This window comes from Ailuropoda melanoleuca, chromosome 3, assembly GCF_002007445.2.
Source record: "Ailuropoda melanoleuca isolate Jingjing chromosome 3, ASM200744v2, whole genome shotgun sequence".
Classification (NCBI taxonomy): Eukaryota; Metazoa; Chordata; class Mammalia; order Carnivora; family Ursidae; genus Ailuropoda; species Ailuropoda melanoleuca.
Genome location: NC_048220.1, coordinates 115,747,646 through 115,762,922, shown reverse-complemented (window position 1 = coordinate 115,762,922; position 15,277 = coordinate 115,747,646). Strand labels below are relative to the sequence as shown.

General features: G+C 39.2%; 1 protein-coding gene across 3 annotated transcripts in view; it reads right to left on the bottom strand.

Moving 5' to 3' along the window:
* The window catches only part of TTC33 (tetratricopeptide repeat domain 33), a 38,072-nt gene that overhangs the window by 19,061 nt on the left and 3,734 nt on the right, over positions 1 to 15,277 (bottom strand). For all 3 annotated transcript variants that reach the window (XM_019803144.2, XM_011229149.3, XM_002922612.4), the window contains exon 2: positions 14,168 to 14,389. In XM_019803144.2, the coding sequence (XP_019658703.1) occupies positions 14,168 to 14,389 (222 nt within the window). The remainder of the gene's footprint in view (positions 1 to 14,167; positions 14,390 to 15,277) is intronic.

Below are 15,277 nucleotides of genomic sequence, written 5' to 3'. Positions count from 1 at the left end.
AATTTTACATCCTTATATGGAAATATCAAGACAAATTTAAATGCTATTTCTATCCCACGCTGGGTATAGAGATTACTTAAATTAAAAAAGAAGAAGAAGAAGTTTCCTAAAAGCTATTTCTTTCTTTCTTTTTTTTTTTTTAAAGTAGGCCCCACACCCAGTATATAGGGCTTGAACTCACCACCCTGAGATTAAGAGTTGCGTGCTCTACCAACTGAGCCAACCAGGCGCCTCCCCTAAAAGCTATTTCTATACAGTTACATTTTTAGCTAATCCCTAGCTAATATTAACATTCCTAATTTTATTTCCTCATTAAAAACTATGTCATCAAGAACTTCAAAGTTTTCACCTTATTTTATACTCTTTTTCTAATATTTACAGGAATTGTGCCCAAAAATGTTTCATGATAGAAATAACTTCTCTGGCTCAGTTTATATGTTCTTATTGGAAGTGCCTTTCCCTCAGAAGCTAAGCAGGGTCAGGCCTGCTTAGTACGTGGATGGGAAGTGCCTCTTTGTTCAGAATATAATATTTGAAATTAAAAGTTTAGCTTACTTCTTCAATTTTGTAAGAGCTTTCACATAGACATTACAATGACATTGAGGGTGGTTTTAGATAGATTTGAGTGAAAGCTGTGTGACTTCCAATGTACGTAAATCAGGTTCCAACTTTTAGACAATGATCAATTTTCTGAATTACACCCAAAAAAAGGGTAAGTTATTTTGAATTTCTCTGTCTAGATTTGGAGCAGCATTCTGAAGAAAGCAAGGACAAAATAATGTGTAAGGAATACAATGAACATTCATCATAAGGAACCTAATTTCCATAGCTTAAGATAAACCCGGAAAGAAAGAAAAAAGAACAAAAAGGCAATAAAAGAGAAAAAACATACTTCCTAATCATTGCGCATTTTCTCAAGACATACATATTTAGGGGAAGGGGAAGTGGATTGGGAAGAAGTGCCGGGATGATGCTCAGACCAGACTCCTGTGTGCTTCTATTAGGCAGGGTGCAAGACAGAAGTATACTTTAAAAATCAACTCTAAACTGCTCCGAGTTTTAGTCACTATCACTTATTGAAATTATGTGGACCCAGGATTAGGTTAAGTCAGTAATAGTTTAAACTTCAACTATTTACTTACACAAAAGAACAAACATATCTTAAAAGTGTCTAATTTATTACAGACAAGAACAAACAATTTAGGGTGGATCAATTGCCTCTGGAAACAGTAGGAAGGAGCTCTGAAATTACATCAAGATGGACACACACTGAATAAAGGTCATTTTCCAAAGCAAATTAAAACAATGATGCCAGCTCCTACCTAGAGCAGGATGCTTCTTAGTTGTTACTGTATTTAAAGCAATTGCCCTCTTCTCCTCCCTGCCATGCTAGACAACCTGTTTTCTAATGTAAGTAAAAAGTCGCAATTCAATCTCCCAATTCCTACTTCAGATATAGAGATCATTTAAAATTATTTTACCATCTATATTATTCACTCATTGAGCATAGACACAAACGTCACAAAATAAAATTCACTAGAAATTAATTCCAGTATCATGGAAAAACTTGGATCGAATTAAAACATGTACGTAAATGGGCAGGACTATAGCAAGTTGCCTTATTTCAATGACAAATATAGGACAGAATCACAAATTACACAAAAGGCAAAATAATAAATAGGCCTCCCTTCCCTAGCTAAACCCCATCAACTTGCTTCTTGCTTCCTCAGAGAGGCTCATTCTGACCCCCTTGCCTAAATCATTCTTGTGAATACTGCAGTGCTCAACGAAACCTGGTTATTTTTCTTTACAGAACTTAAACCTTCACATTTATTTCTGTGTTTGTTTAAACCAGGAGCTGTGTGTACAGCAACATATATGCAGCGGTAGCACCTGCCAGAACAGGACCGAACACATACTACTAATTTCTGAAGGAATGAGGTAGACACAAGGAGTGGTAGGCAGTCTTTGTGGGAGAAACGAGGGCAATATGGCCCTGACCACAAAACAGCTGCCGCTGCCTAAGCCACAGTTGTAAATACCATAGTTAAAAATGTAGTCTTAAGGGTCCTAATGCATGTCAGCATATCTGGACAATCTAGCAATAAAAATAAAGAATGCTTTTGTCCTAAGAAAGATACATTACCTGAAAAAAGAGAATCCTAATAATCACTTAAGACTTTCTAGTGCATAAGCTAAATATAAAAATCCTAAAGTATTAACAAATTAAATCCAGGAACTTATTAAAAAGTATAAAGTCCATATGACCATGTAGGATACACCTCAGCAAAGCATTAGAAAAACTCGTATGTGACAGATAGCGGAGGAAAAAAGTACATGACACTCAACAACACCTAACACCCATTACCTATTTCAACTATTTAAAGCTATTCCCTATAAAGTTCTTAACAAAAAGTATATAAATCACAGAAATTTAGTCTCATGGTGCGATTATCCACTAAGCTTTAGTGATATTATGTCTAAAAGCAGTAACTACGTCACCTAAAAAGAAAGTGTGTACTTCTTTAGGCAAATTATGGGTGACTTCCAGCCTATCTCTAAATATTTCCAAATGTTATTTCAGACATAACATAAAAAACTTCGGAAATCTGCTATGTTCTATTCTCTGAAAAAATTAAGTTATTCCTTCATAATAAGCCTCCTACTCATAATGGAGAAGCAGTAAATTCNATTCTAAGAAATGGAGAAGCAGTAAATTCTTTAGGACTTAAAACTAGTGAATTGATTTCTTCCAGTATTAGCTTATCAGTCCAATCTTTTTTCTACTACCCCACACCTCTGCTCCACTCAGCGGCATATGTGCCAGTCCCCATCCACGTACCATGTCTTTCTTTGTTCGTGGGGGTCCCCCAGTACACAAACATATGCATATCTAGGAATTCCTTCCTCCCCCTCTTCACTATTCAAAGGCGCTCTCTCCTCTAAGACCAAGTTAAAATTCCATTCTCATGAAGACCATATGAGCACTGCTTACCTGCCCACGTAGTATCGCTTGTGTTCCTAAAGTACTTTATGTTTTACAAAGCACTTTCAACACCATCACTTAATGAACAATTATTCTCACAAAAAGTCCGTTCACTTAGTGCTCGGAAAAGTCCTCCAAGATTGGCACTACTTGGGGCGCCTGGGTGGCACAGCGGTTGGGCGTCTGCCTTCGGCTCAGGGCGTGATCCCGGCGTTATGGGATCGAGCCCCACATCGGGCTCCTCCGCTATGAGCCTGCTTCTTCCTTTCCCACTCCCCCTGCTTGTGTTCCCTCTCTCGCTGGCTGTCTCTATCTCTGTCAAATAAATAAAAATCTTAAAAAAAAAAAAAAAAAAGATTGGCACTACTTGCTCACTCTACTGAAGAGGAAACAAAGGTAGACAGCAGCTATGGGACCAGTCCACAGGCACATGGCATTAATCCTGTGGAAGCCAGGAAGCTGGCTCTTCCAGTTACAAGACTAATGCTTTCCCAGCTACCCCAATGTTGTCTCCCATTTCATTTTTCTCCAATTTTTCCAAATATTTTTATCTTCTCTTCACTAATTGAGTTCAGGGACCAAAGGGTAGAGTCAACCGTATTCTCTAAACACCCAGAACATGGCCAGGCACACAGAAGGTGCTAATATCCCAGAAGCTATCTACCTCATCTGTCTTACCTTCTCCAAGAGAAATCTTGGAAAGCAGCAAAGAAAGCATTAAAGACATGAAAAGCAGGGACAAGAACTAGCAGGCTGAAAATACATTAAAAAAAGAAAGAAAGAAAAGAAATGAAAACAAATCTTACCCTAAAACAAAAGGAGCAAATACCTTAATTCTTACTTTGTTCCAGCTTACCATTCCAGGTATAGAAATTACAAGAAATCCCACGACTAGGAGAATGGGAATATGGGTAGAAAGAACCAAGAGATTAAAATTCTAGGTAGAGCAGAAGGACTTTAAGACACTGGGATGTGTGAGGATCCAGGAGTCTGTGGCTTTAGAGAAAGGGGCTGGTCTGGAGACCAAGGTCAGTCCATATAATAAGTCTATATAATGACTAAGGCACCATATAATGAGTATTTCAGGGTTCGTGGGCCATACAGTCACTGTCATAAATGCTCAATTCTGCTGTTGCACAAAAGTCAGCCACAGATAACACATAAACAACGTGCATGTCTGCATGCAATGAAACTATAAAAACTGGTTGCGGTTTGCCAACCCCTGCATTACTTGGTCCAACCACTTAAAATCTGTCACATTTGTCAAATGTCCTTTTCACTTTCAGTCCTCTTTTCTGCCTAACTCAACCAGGAACCGTTATCACCCCATGGCAGGCATTCATACCCATTTACAGAGGTGGTTCTAGTTGTCATTATGACTTAGAGGCACTAGTGCCAAGGGTTCGGGGATGCTAACATCCGGCAAGGCAAGGGGCAGTCCTGATCAACAAAGACCTGTCCTGCCCAAAATGCCAACAGCACTATTCCTGAGAAACAGGGCAGCCTCCCCCATCCCCGCCCTCCCACCCCTCAAGCTGCTTACAGGATCACAGAGTACAAAATGAGAAGTTCAGGGTAACACTGGCCATCACTAGTTCTGTTTTCTCTTTTCATTAGGCAGCACCCATACACAGACACCCATACAAACATATACATGTGCAAACACAGGCACACAGATTTGAGGCCAAAAAAAATTGTCCACTGCACCCCCTCAATGGTGCTTTTATTTTGAAGGCTTTGCTAAGTGAAATGTGCTTTATGCCCACAGGACACACAAGGGTTCAAAGGAACAAGTGAGCTGTTTCCCACCGGCTAAAAGGCAGCAGCAACGGCTGGGCCTTTACTTCACTACCGCAAGCCTCTTGAATTCCCTCGCCACCGCCCTTTTTCATTTCTCTCTGATACAGTTTTCCCGGCCTACAAACAAAGGGTGGCACCACCCGGTTCCTCCGTTTTTGGATCACAGGAAACTTGGCACCCAATAAATCAATGGTCTCTCCTAACTTCTCCAGCGTATCTCTTAATTCAACTTCGGTTTGGAACAGACTGAACAGACACAGCCCTACTGCAGCTGTTGGAGAGGAAGCATGGCAAGATAAAAACTTGGTTTAAAGTCACTATGGTTAGTTAATAAGTGACCAAAGTCTGATTCAGCCAGCTTAAAGACACCCTTCACTGTGTGCTGGCCAGCTAGAGCGAGAAGGAAGCAGAGAGAATGGGCACAGGGATCGCACACGGGCAGGATGAGGTAAGCCCTACACCGCGGTAAAGAACAGCTGGTGATCAAGCCAAGCAAGTGAGCACACTCATTTATCAGACAGAAATGTCAAAGTGTTTAACTACTTTGTTCCCAATTAGATTTCTAATTTACTACAGCCTCAAGCTTAATGAGCTCTATAGTTACCATTCTGTTCATTTGATAAATATTTATTAAGCATCTCCTCTGGGCCAAGTAGTATTCTAGGTACTGAGGATGCAGCATTCAACAAGATATGAAATGACCCTACTATTTTTCTAGATCTTCCATTCTAGAATGTTTGCATGTAGGAAGAAGGCAGAGAAAGACAACAAACCTAAGTTAAAATATGATGAGTGCGATAAAAAAAAAAAAAGTGGACGGATGTGAAAGGGAGTGACGGGATGGCTACTCTGAATGTGTGGTCAGAAAAGATCTCTCTAGAAAGGCATTTAGCTGTGATCTGACTGACAAAAAGTGGTCAGCTAACTGAAGATCTGGAGGAAGTTCATTCCAGACAAAGGGAAGAGCCCAAGCCAAGGGAGGGTCAAACACCTCATGTTTTGAGGAAAGCAAAGGAAACCAGCACGGCTGTAGAGACTGGATGCAACACACAGACATGATTTACATTTTGAAAAGATCAGCCAGGCCCAGGGAGGAGAACGGTCTGTAGAGGGGTAAGAACAAGCACAGGAAAGCCATTAGGAGACCACCTGAATGATCCAGGTAAGTGATGAGAGTAGATTAGATTAGGATGACAGCAATGAAAACAGAGGATAAAAAAAGATTTAGAACATGTTTAGAAAATAAAGTCAACTTAAGTGGATATGAGGAGGAAAAAAAAGAAAAGAATCCAGGATGACGTCTTAGCTTGGGTTCCCTGGGAAACAGAGCTTGAGGCCTCAGCTTACCCTTTATGGGGGGCAGGATCCCAGGGAAGGAAGAGTGAGGGGTCAAAAGAGAAGTCAGGCAGGAAAGAGGCAGAATAAATACAAGGCATCTGCTAGGCTGGCAAGAGCTTCAAAAACAAACAGATGACTGCCGACCTTGCAGGCCTTCTTCAGAAGACTGTATAAAACCTGTGTATCCTGGAAGCTGTCCAGTGAAAGGAAGAAGGGAAAAGAATTGATCTGCCAGCTCCCTTCCTTACCCTGTCTCCCACCAAATTCTACCCCACACGGTTTTAAGCCCTCCTACTTCTTGGTGTGTGATCCACTCCCTCCAGAGCATCTGAAGGTCCAATCTGGCCAGTGTCTGGGTGTGATGGTCTGGGATCGTCAGCACCACAAATACGGGCTGTAACAGCAGCAGCAGCTGCCAGGGCTTCAAGGCCGGAAGAACAGCACGAGGGGCAGGCAGTCAGCGGTGCCTGGGGCTGACTGGCTCAGTATTGGCACGGAACCCGGCGGAGCTGACTCCTGGCTTGCAGGCTTAAGTAACTGGGTAAATGGTGATGCCTTTTACTGACACGGGGAAGATTAAAAAGTACCAGATGTCTGCAAGAAAAATCAAGGGTTCTGCTTAGTACGTGCTCAATTTGAGATACTAATGAGACATCCATGTGGGTATAGAGCAAGCACTGGAGATTTCAGAGTCTGGAATTCAGGCGGGAAAACAGCACTGCAGACATACTTGGTCATCAGCTGTACAGAGAGGGTACTGAAAGCAGGAGACTACATAAGTTTAAGAAGGGAAAAAAGGATATAGAAAAGAGAAGAAGTACTTCCTAAATTCTGTGGCCCACCGATATGTAGAAAATGAACACAAGAAGAGGAAGCAAAGAAGATTAAGAAGTGGACAGTGAGACACAAGAAAAACCACGGGTGTGGTGCTGCAGATGAGAGAGCAGTGTATTTAGGAACCCGGGTCAACCATGCTGAACGATGACAGGTACAGTGAACGAGAACAGAGACATGATGACCGGAGGTCATCTAACCTTCACAAGAGTGGCTGCGGGGGACCAGTGGGAATAGAAACCGGACTGGAACAGACCCAGAGGATGATTCATCAAGAAATGGAGTTTGTGGCGAAAGGGGAGCGAAGAAATGGCAGGGCATGTGCAGGCAAGGGAAGCTTTTTCAACAGTTGTTATCAAGGTATGTTTGTACACCAGTGAGAAGAAACCAAAAGAGAGGGAGGAACAGATGACATCCAAATGAAGATCACAGTCATTAAACAGATCCATGCTGACGTCAGTGAAGTGCGTGCCACACAGCCGGACTGCCCTCATGTTCACTTGGATACGTGTGCTTTTCTAGACAAGAGATAAGATTCATGGTAAATTCTAATTCTATTTCTGCTTCACACACATACACACTAATTCCCACAAGGCGATCAAATTAGCTACATAATCAAATATCACCATCTAGTGGTTGAAACCTTGAAAGCCAACATAGCAAAGTTGGGGACTCAACACTGTGACTCCCGAAAGGTGTATCTCAGGAACAATTTTAGAAAAAGGTGTCTACACAAAATAACTTACAAAAAATCTTAACATAACATGAAATGTACCAGTCACATATAAAACCCTAAAATATCTGAAGTACATTTATTGAATGTTTCTGAGGTGCTAGGTGACATGTTAAGTTCTTTCACATGGACTTGCCTTTTAATCCCCCAGTAGTCTATGAGAGAAGTCGTACCATTCTACACATGAGGAAATGGACACTTAAAAAGTTAATAATCTGCCAAAGATTTACAGACAGACATGATAAAGCTAGGATCTGAACAGAGGCAAAATGACTTCGCAATCCACACTCTTAATCACTCTACTCACAATACTGACCCTGTAAAGCATCAAAATTACTTAGTGTTTACATAGAAGAGAACACCAGTTTTTGGTTACAAAGAATCATAAGCACTAGAAGGTAGAACTTCAGATCTTAAAACCCATTCAATTGCAAACCAAAGTTTTCTTAGAATGGTTACTAATGAAGTAAACTGACAGCAGGAGACCATGATGCCAAAAACCTGTGCGGCCTTTTGAGGAAGGATGACATTAACACACTTGGATTGTGCTACCTTTCATGTGTTCAGACCACACTCTAAGTGCTAAATGAAACTAAATGAGAAAATATTAAGTGCAAAAAAGAAAGACAGAGGAAAGAAAGAGAAGGAAGGAGGGAGACAGGGAAGGAAGGAAGAAAATCACAAGGAGGCAAAAGCTTGTATCCCAGGAAGCAGAAGCGGCTCCCTCTTCATCAACCTTCCCCCCTCCCTCCATCTCTAGCAATTCCTCCAGAGGCATCCCTAATTCTCTACCATTCTAACGATTAGTACTCATTCCAAGTTCAAAGCTGTTCCATATTTTGATGCATTTAATCCTCACCATCATTTTACCAAAAAAAAAAAAAAAAAGGGGACACGATTTTTTACAACCTCTNACAACCTCTGAGATGCAAACTTGAGGAGGTGAGAGTCTAACTCGAGAATTGGCAATATGTGCAACTGCAAAATTCCCCTCCCCATTTCCAGACTGGAGACTTCTGCCACTGCTCCCAGAGCACAGGAAATAATTTAAAAGGTTCACACGGTGACTCTGAGACCATGATCCAAGCTGAAATCAAGAGCTGTATGCTAAACCGACCAAGTTAGTCGGGTGCCCCTGATTTTTTTTGTTATCAAATTTACTCGAGTATAATCTAGATGCCAAAACATGTACCCATTTTAAGCATACCCTTCAATGAGTTTTTACAAATGTACACACCCATGTAAATACCACAACCATTCATAATAAAGAACATTTTTATTGACCCAAAAAGTTCCCTAGGCCCTTTTGTAGTCAACCCACCCCAATTTCTGGTTCCAGACAAACACTATAGATTAGAGTTCCATTTAGGGATTTACATTGATGGAATGAGGCAGGATGCCCTCTTTCTGACTTCTTTCCAGAGAACATAATGATTTTTGGATGCACCAATCACTTCATCACTTAACAGAATTGTCATTATAGTCTTTAGAGAGATTTATGTAGATGAAACAGATAGTATACACTCTTTCTGATTTCTTTCTCTAAGTATAATAATTTTTGGATGCATTCATCATTCCCTTTCATTGCTCCATAGGATACTACTGGATGGATACACTCCAACTTATTTATCCATTCACCTGTTGATGGACATTTTGATTGCTTCCACTTCATGGCCACTATGAATAAGACTACTAGGAACATTGTTAGATAAGTCTTTGAGTGAATATATGTTTTCCCTTCTCCCGAATAAATATCTAGGAGGGAGCAGACTGCTGGATTGTATGGTGAGCTGTACGTTTAACTTTACAAGAAACAGCCAGACTGTTTTCCAAAGCAGTAGAACTATTTTACATTTTCATGAACAATGGCTTGAAAGTTTGAGTTGCTCCACATCCTCGCTTGGTATTGTCAGTCTTTTCCATTTTAGCCTTCTAGTGGTTATGCGGTAGTATGCTGTGGTTTTAATTTGAAGTTTTCTGTGACTAATCATGCTGAGCAGCTTTTCATGTGCTTACTGGCCATTCATGTATCTTCTTCTGTAAAGCTGCAGGTCAAACTTTGTATCCATTCTTTAGCTGGCTAGTGTCTTGCCACTGAGCTGTGCGAGTGCCTTATGCAGTCTAGGAAAACCTCCTATGTCAGATATATGCACTATCAATATTTCTTCCGGTCTGTGGCCTGAATTTTCATTTTCTTAGTTAGGCATTTTGATAACCGGATGTTTTAACTTTGATCAACTATCCCATAAATGTGAGTCATTTCTGTACCTTATATTCTTTTCATGATCTGTAGATGTCTATTCCCACACTAACACTATTAAGGCACGGCATTCAAGAATGTGCTAATGAAATAAAGTAGTGTAAGTTCTCTACATAATTTTTGGTCCATAAAAGTCTTCTGGCCAGCCTAGATTCTTTGCATTTCCATATGAAGTTTAGGATAAACTGGTCAATGACTACAAAATCAAGCCTGCTGGGATTTTGATTAGAATTTCATTCTTTACAGCTTCATCTGAGAGTCTGATAGGTGCCACCAATTGTTCTAAGTGCTGAAGATAAGAGTAGAAAAGGCCCTACCGTCTTAGAGTTCACATTCCTACAGAAGAGATATAAATAGCATACAAACAAATAGCTAAATAAGTGTATAAGGTAACTTCAAAAGGGGAGAAGTGCTAACAATTAAAAGAAAGGTTGATATGATGAAGATAAAGGGGAAATGGAAGTACTACCTCCAACTGGGTGCTCAGGCTCACGGAGATGACCACATGTGAGCAGAGATCAGAAGGACAAAAAGAGAGACATCGGAAAACAGAAGATAAGAGCTTTTCAGACAGAGCGTCACGGGACAAAGTTGTATAAAAACTGTGTTGTGTTCAAAAATGCAAGGAAGGCCGGTGTGGCTAAAATGCGGTGATAATGAGAATGCTTACAGATGAAGTTGAGGGGCGCCTGGGTGGCTCAGTCATTAAGCGTCTGCCTTCAGCTCAGGTCAAGATCCCAAGGTCCTGGTATTAAGCCCCGCATCAGGCTCCCTGCTCAGCAGGAGGCCTGCTCCTCCCTCTCCCACTCCCCCTGCTTGTGTTCCCTCTCTTGCTGTCTCTCTCTGTCAAATAAATAAGTAAAATCTTTAAAAAAAAAAAAAAAAGATGAAGTTGATTCAGAAGACAGGAACTTATCTTTTGCAGTGTGTTTTTTTTTTAATTTAGCTTCACTATTCCTCCTTATATTATTTTTTATTCCTCATATTACTTAAATCAAGTTTAATATTATCTTAGGTCTTTTTAAACTATTATTTCTATTTAGTTTTGGCACAGAGTAGCCAAACTGTTCAATCCCACTAGATTCCTTTTAATCTGTTTAGTTATCTTCTAAAGCTGTGTATATATTACTGCAAAACAAATGCTAACCAGCAAAAAAAAACTCCATCATTTCACAGTGTTCTCCATTCAAAATAAAGCATCCAACCCAGCTGATTTTGGTGAAATGACTCAATGTTTTGACATGCAGGCAGAAAACAAGAGTTATTTTGTTTATCTACAGAGTTGCTATCTCCCTTGTACCACAGGAAATTCAGAGGGACTCCCATGGCAATAACTGAATAGCTTTTCCCTCCTGCTCACTAGTGTGGTCCAGAGAAAAAGGCAAAAACAAAGTTAATGAACTTTTAACAGGCATTTACAGGAATTTCTAAAGATGTTTTATCGATGTTCTGAAAACGATTTCATAAATGTGGAAAATTTATAGTGGGTTTTCTTCTGACTAACAACGGTCAATCTTACGAAGTTCTACAAAAGACAATTTTAATGCCTAAAAAACCACAAGCAGAATTCAGAATGTAACATTAGGCTATGAAGCTGTTAATTGGCCTTGTTATTTATTTTCCATCATTCATTTCCAATTTGAGATGCTAATATACTATAGTTTAGGCACCATTTGATGTTTTATATTAAAATACATTTTAAAAGATTACTCCAGGAATCAAAAATAAAAACAGACCTAGGAACCAAAATGTTATTTCCTCAACTCTGACTCATTCATGACAAAAATGACTAACAAGGAATCTTATACCCACCCTGACCAATTTTAATTAAGGAAGAAGAAAAAAAGAACAAAGAGAAGAAAACTGCTTTTTGTTCAGTACTACTTTTAATTTCCCTAATTTTTCATTACCACATGGAAGATACCAGTCAAAGGCACACAGGCCTGATTTTAGATCTCTCGATGATCTGAAGAGTATTCAGACCTATTCAGACACTACTCCTGCTGACCATACATCTATCTTCTCAAAATCATATCCTTAGTGCAATAAAAAACAATACTCCTCGTGTCGATTGGTGCAATTCTCTTAACATATTTCCTTCACCAAGGATAAATGTTTCGAGATTCTTTTTTTTAAGATTTTACTTACCTATTTGAGAGATACAGAGAGAGAGTGCATGAGCAGAGAGAGGGAGAAACAGACTCCCTGCTGAGCAGGGAGCCTGATGCAGGGCTCCATCCCTCGACCCTGAGATCATGACCTGAACCAAAGGCAGATGCTTAACTGACTGAGCCACCCAGGTGCCCCAATGTTTCAAGATTTTTATTAAAATATGACTTTCACGTCTGCCTTTGGCTCAGGGCGTGATCCCGGCGTTATGGGATCGAGCCCCACATCAGGCTCTTCTGCTATGAGCCTGTCTTCCTCTCCCACTCCCCCTGCTTGTGTTCCCAATCTCTCTGGCTGTCTCTATCTCTGTCGAATAAATAAATAAAATCTTAAAAATAAAATAAAATAAAATAAAATAAAATATGACTTTCAGCAGATTTTAAACACAGCAAACAGACTGAGATAGGCATGATGTCTTTCAAATGGCCGCATTAACGACAACCTGATGTTATTTCTCTCCCAATATGATATAATAGGAAGTACAAACCTGACTATTAAGTACTCTTGCCAAAAAGTCAACCAGAATCTAAATCAAATCCCCACACCTCAGTTTACGAGAAACACATGAAATACAGGAACAAATTAAATAACATCCATTAGAGAACAATCAAATAGAAAATTGGTCTAGCCTCTTCAAAAAAGTCAATATCATGGGGGATAAAGTAGGGGACCTAAGTAGACACTAAAGAGATATAACAACCAAATAAAATGTGTGAACTTTGATTGGATCCTGAGTTTAAAAAAAAAAAAAAACTGTAAAAGACATTTCGATGAAAATTAGTAAATATGGACTGCATATTAGTTTACAAAATTGTTAATGTTCACGGGTTTGATAGTTACGGTGTTCAGTAAGAGAATACCCTCATTCTTTTTTTTTTAAGTAGTAGGCTCCATGCCCAACATGGGGCTTGAACTCATGACCCAGAGATCAGGAGCTGCCCACTTTACTGACTGAGCTAGCCAGATGCCCCAAAATATCCTTATTCTTATGAGAAGCATGCTAAATTCGGACAGAAGTGTCATTATGTCTACAACTTACTTTCAAACATTACAAAAAAAAAAATTGTAAATCTATAATTACATGTCAGTGTATGTATATGTATGTATAGAAATAGATAAATAAAGCTATTAAGAATTTTTTATCTAGCTAGAGGGAGTACAGGGATTGAACTATTATTTCAACTCTAATACAGATTTGAAATTTTTAAAAATAAAAATGTCCTTCTCCACCTCTAGGTTATAAAGATAACCTTCCATATTTTCTTTCATTAACTGTGTAGTTTTACATGTCACACTGAGATTTTTTTTTAGCTCTCTAGAGTCCATCTTTGTAATGTGGTATTAGATGCAGATCATTTTCTTTTCCTATATAGAGAATTTCAGCTTTCTCTATAGAATCTACTAACCAATGGGTCCAGTCCCCACTGATTTGTGAAAGAATGATTTTTGGGTCCACTGAAGACCTAACCAGAGACACGGGAAAAGGAACAAGAACATAGAAAAAAAAGGAAAACAGAAAAGGGTAAAGGGTAAATGGCAGAAGTATAAGAGCTTAGCTGAGGAAGGGCTGAGGATAAATGAAACTATTGTCAAATTCCTGTGCACCAACCATACTTATCGAAGTATATAAAAGCCAATGGAAAATGATAACTGAACACCTTAAAAAAAAAAAAAAAAGTATGCCCTCAAAGCCCTTCAGGAAACACCTAATTTGTCTGGTATATAACAACACAAGGAGAACGTTTCCAGAAATTAAACTATCTCCTACCAACCAAGAACTTGGAATACATTTTATTTAGCATTTACTCTTCTTCAGACAGAACAAAAATGATGGCAAAGCAGACATTCCAAACACCTTAAAGACTTTTCTACCAACTTTCAGACTCCATGGGAATGTTTAAAGGTATCTTTAAAACTTCTTATTTATTTGATCAATTTAGCACCTAGATCAGATTTTTAAAACATGACTTTATAGAATTCGTAACTCTTCATCTCATTACTGACAGAAATGTAAACCGCTCTCTATAAGAAAACTCTAAACACATACCTTTTATTTTCAGCCAAACTGGCTCCTTCATCCTTCAGCTGCTTACTTTTCTCAGCACAGCCCTCAAAGAGAATTTCCTTCCTTCGTTTAATGGCATGAAGCCAGTTCCCGTCTTCATTCTCAACTACATCCTTCTCATCGGCAGCTTCAGCTTCAAACTGCTGGGAAGTGACCTTTGAGACCTTCTCGCCAATTTTCCTCTTCCATCCAAAGGAAGCCATTCTGGGAAATTACAAGGATACAGCTTTAAAATTCAAACTTGGGCTTTTATAAAAGTTCTCCAAATAACAGGTGAAGAAGGGATAACAGAATCAGACTGTCACCACTTTTTAAACTCCTAACTAAATAGTGGATCAAGGCAATAATCAGTGAAGGGTGCTCACATCGTAACGAAAGCCAACGCGACAGTATCTCCTGCTGGAAGGGCCATACCACCTACGACGTACCTATGAAGTCAAAAATTAATCCTTAATCAGATCAAGCCTACCAAACTCTACCAGTTTATAAGAAACCTGGGATGTAGATGAGCGTGATAGCGCGTCAGAGTTGGAGACAGCAAGGAATAAACTGAAGAAAAATAAAACTGGTTTCTTCAAGAAAAAAACTTCCAGGAAAAAAAAGAGAGAAAGATGGAGATAAAAAGAGCCTTCAGAGACGTACTAACCAAATGTAACATATGCATCTTGTTTAGCTCTGGATTTTCAAACAAGCTAATGGGGAGGAAGTATTTATGAAATAATAGGGAAAACCAGAACACTGATTTGATATTTGAGGATACCAAGGAATTATTGTCATTGTTTAAGGTATGATAATACTATTGTAATTATGTGTATAAAAAGAATGCTTATCTTTTAGGACTATATACTAAAATATTTCATTTGAGATTAAATGATATCTAGAAATTGTTTCAAAGTGATCACCAGGGTGGGAGTGCAACAGAGAAGAAATATAGATGAAAACAGTGCTCTGGCTGATAATAAAGTTAGGTGATATGTACACAGGATTTCTTGTACTTTCCTTTCTTGTACACATTTGAAATTTTCCACAATAAAAAAGTTTTTAAAAGAGTCAAATTGGTAAATAACTTAATTCACAGAACTATTGGGTGAA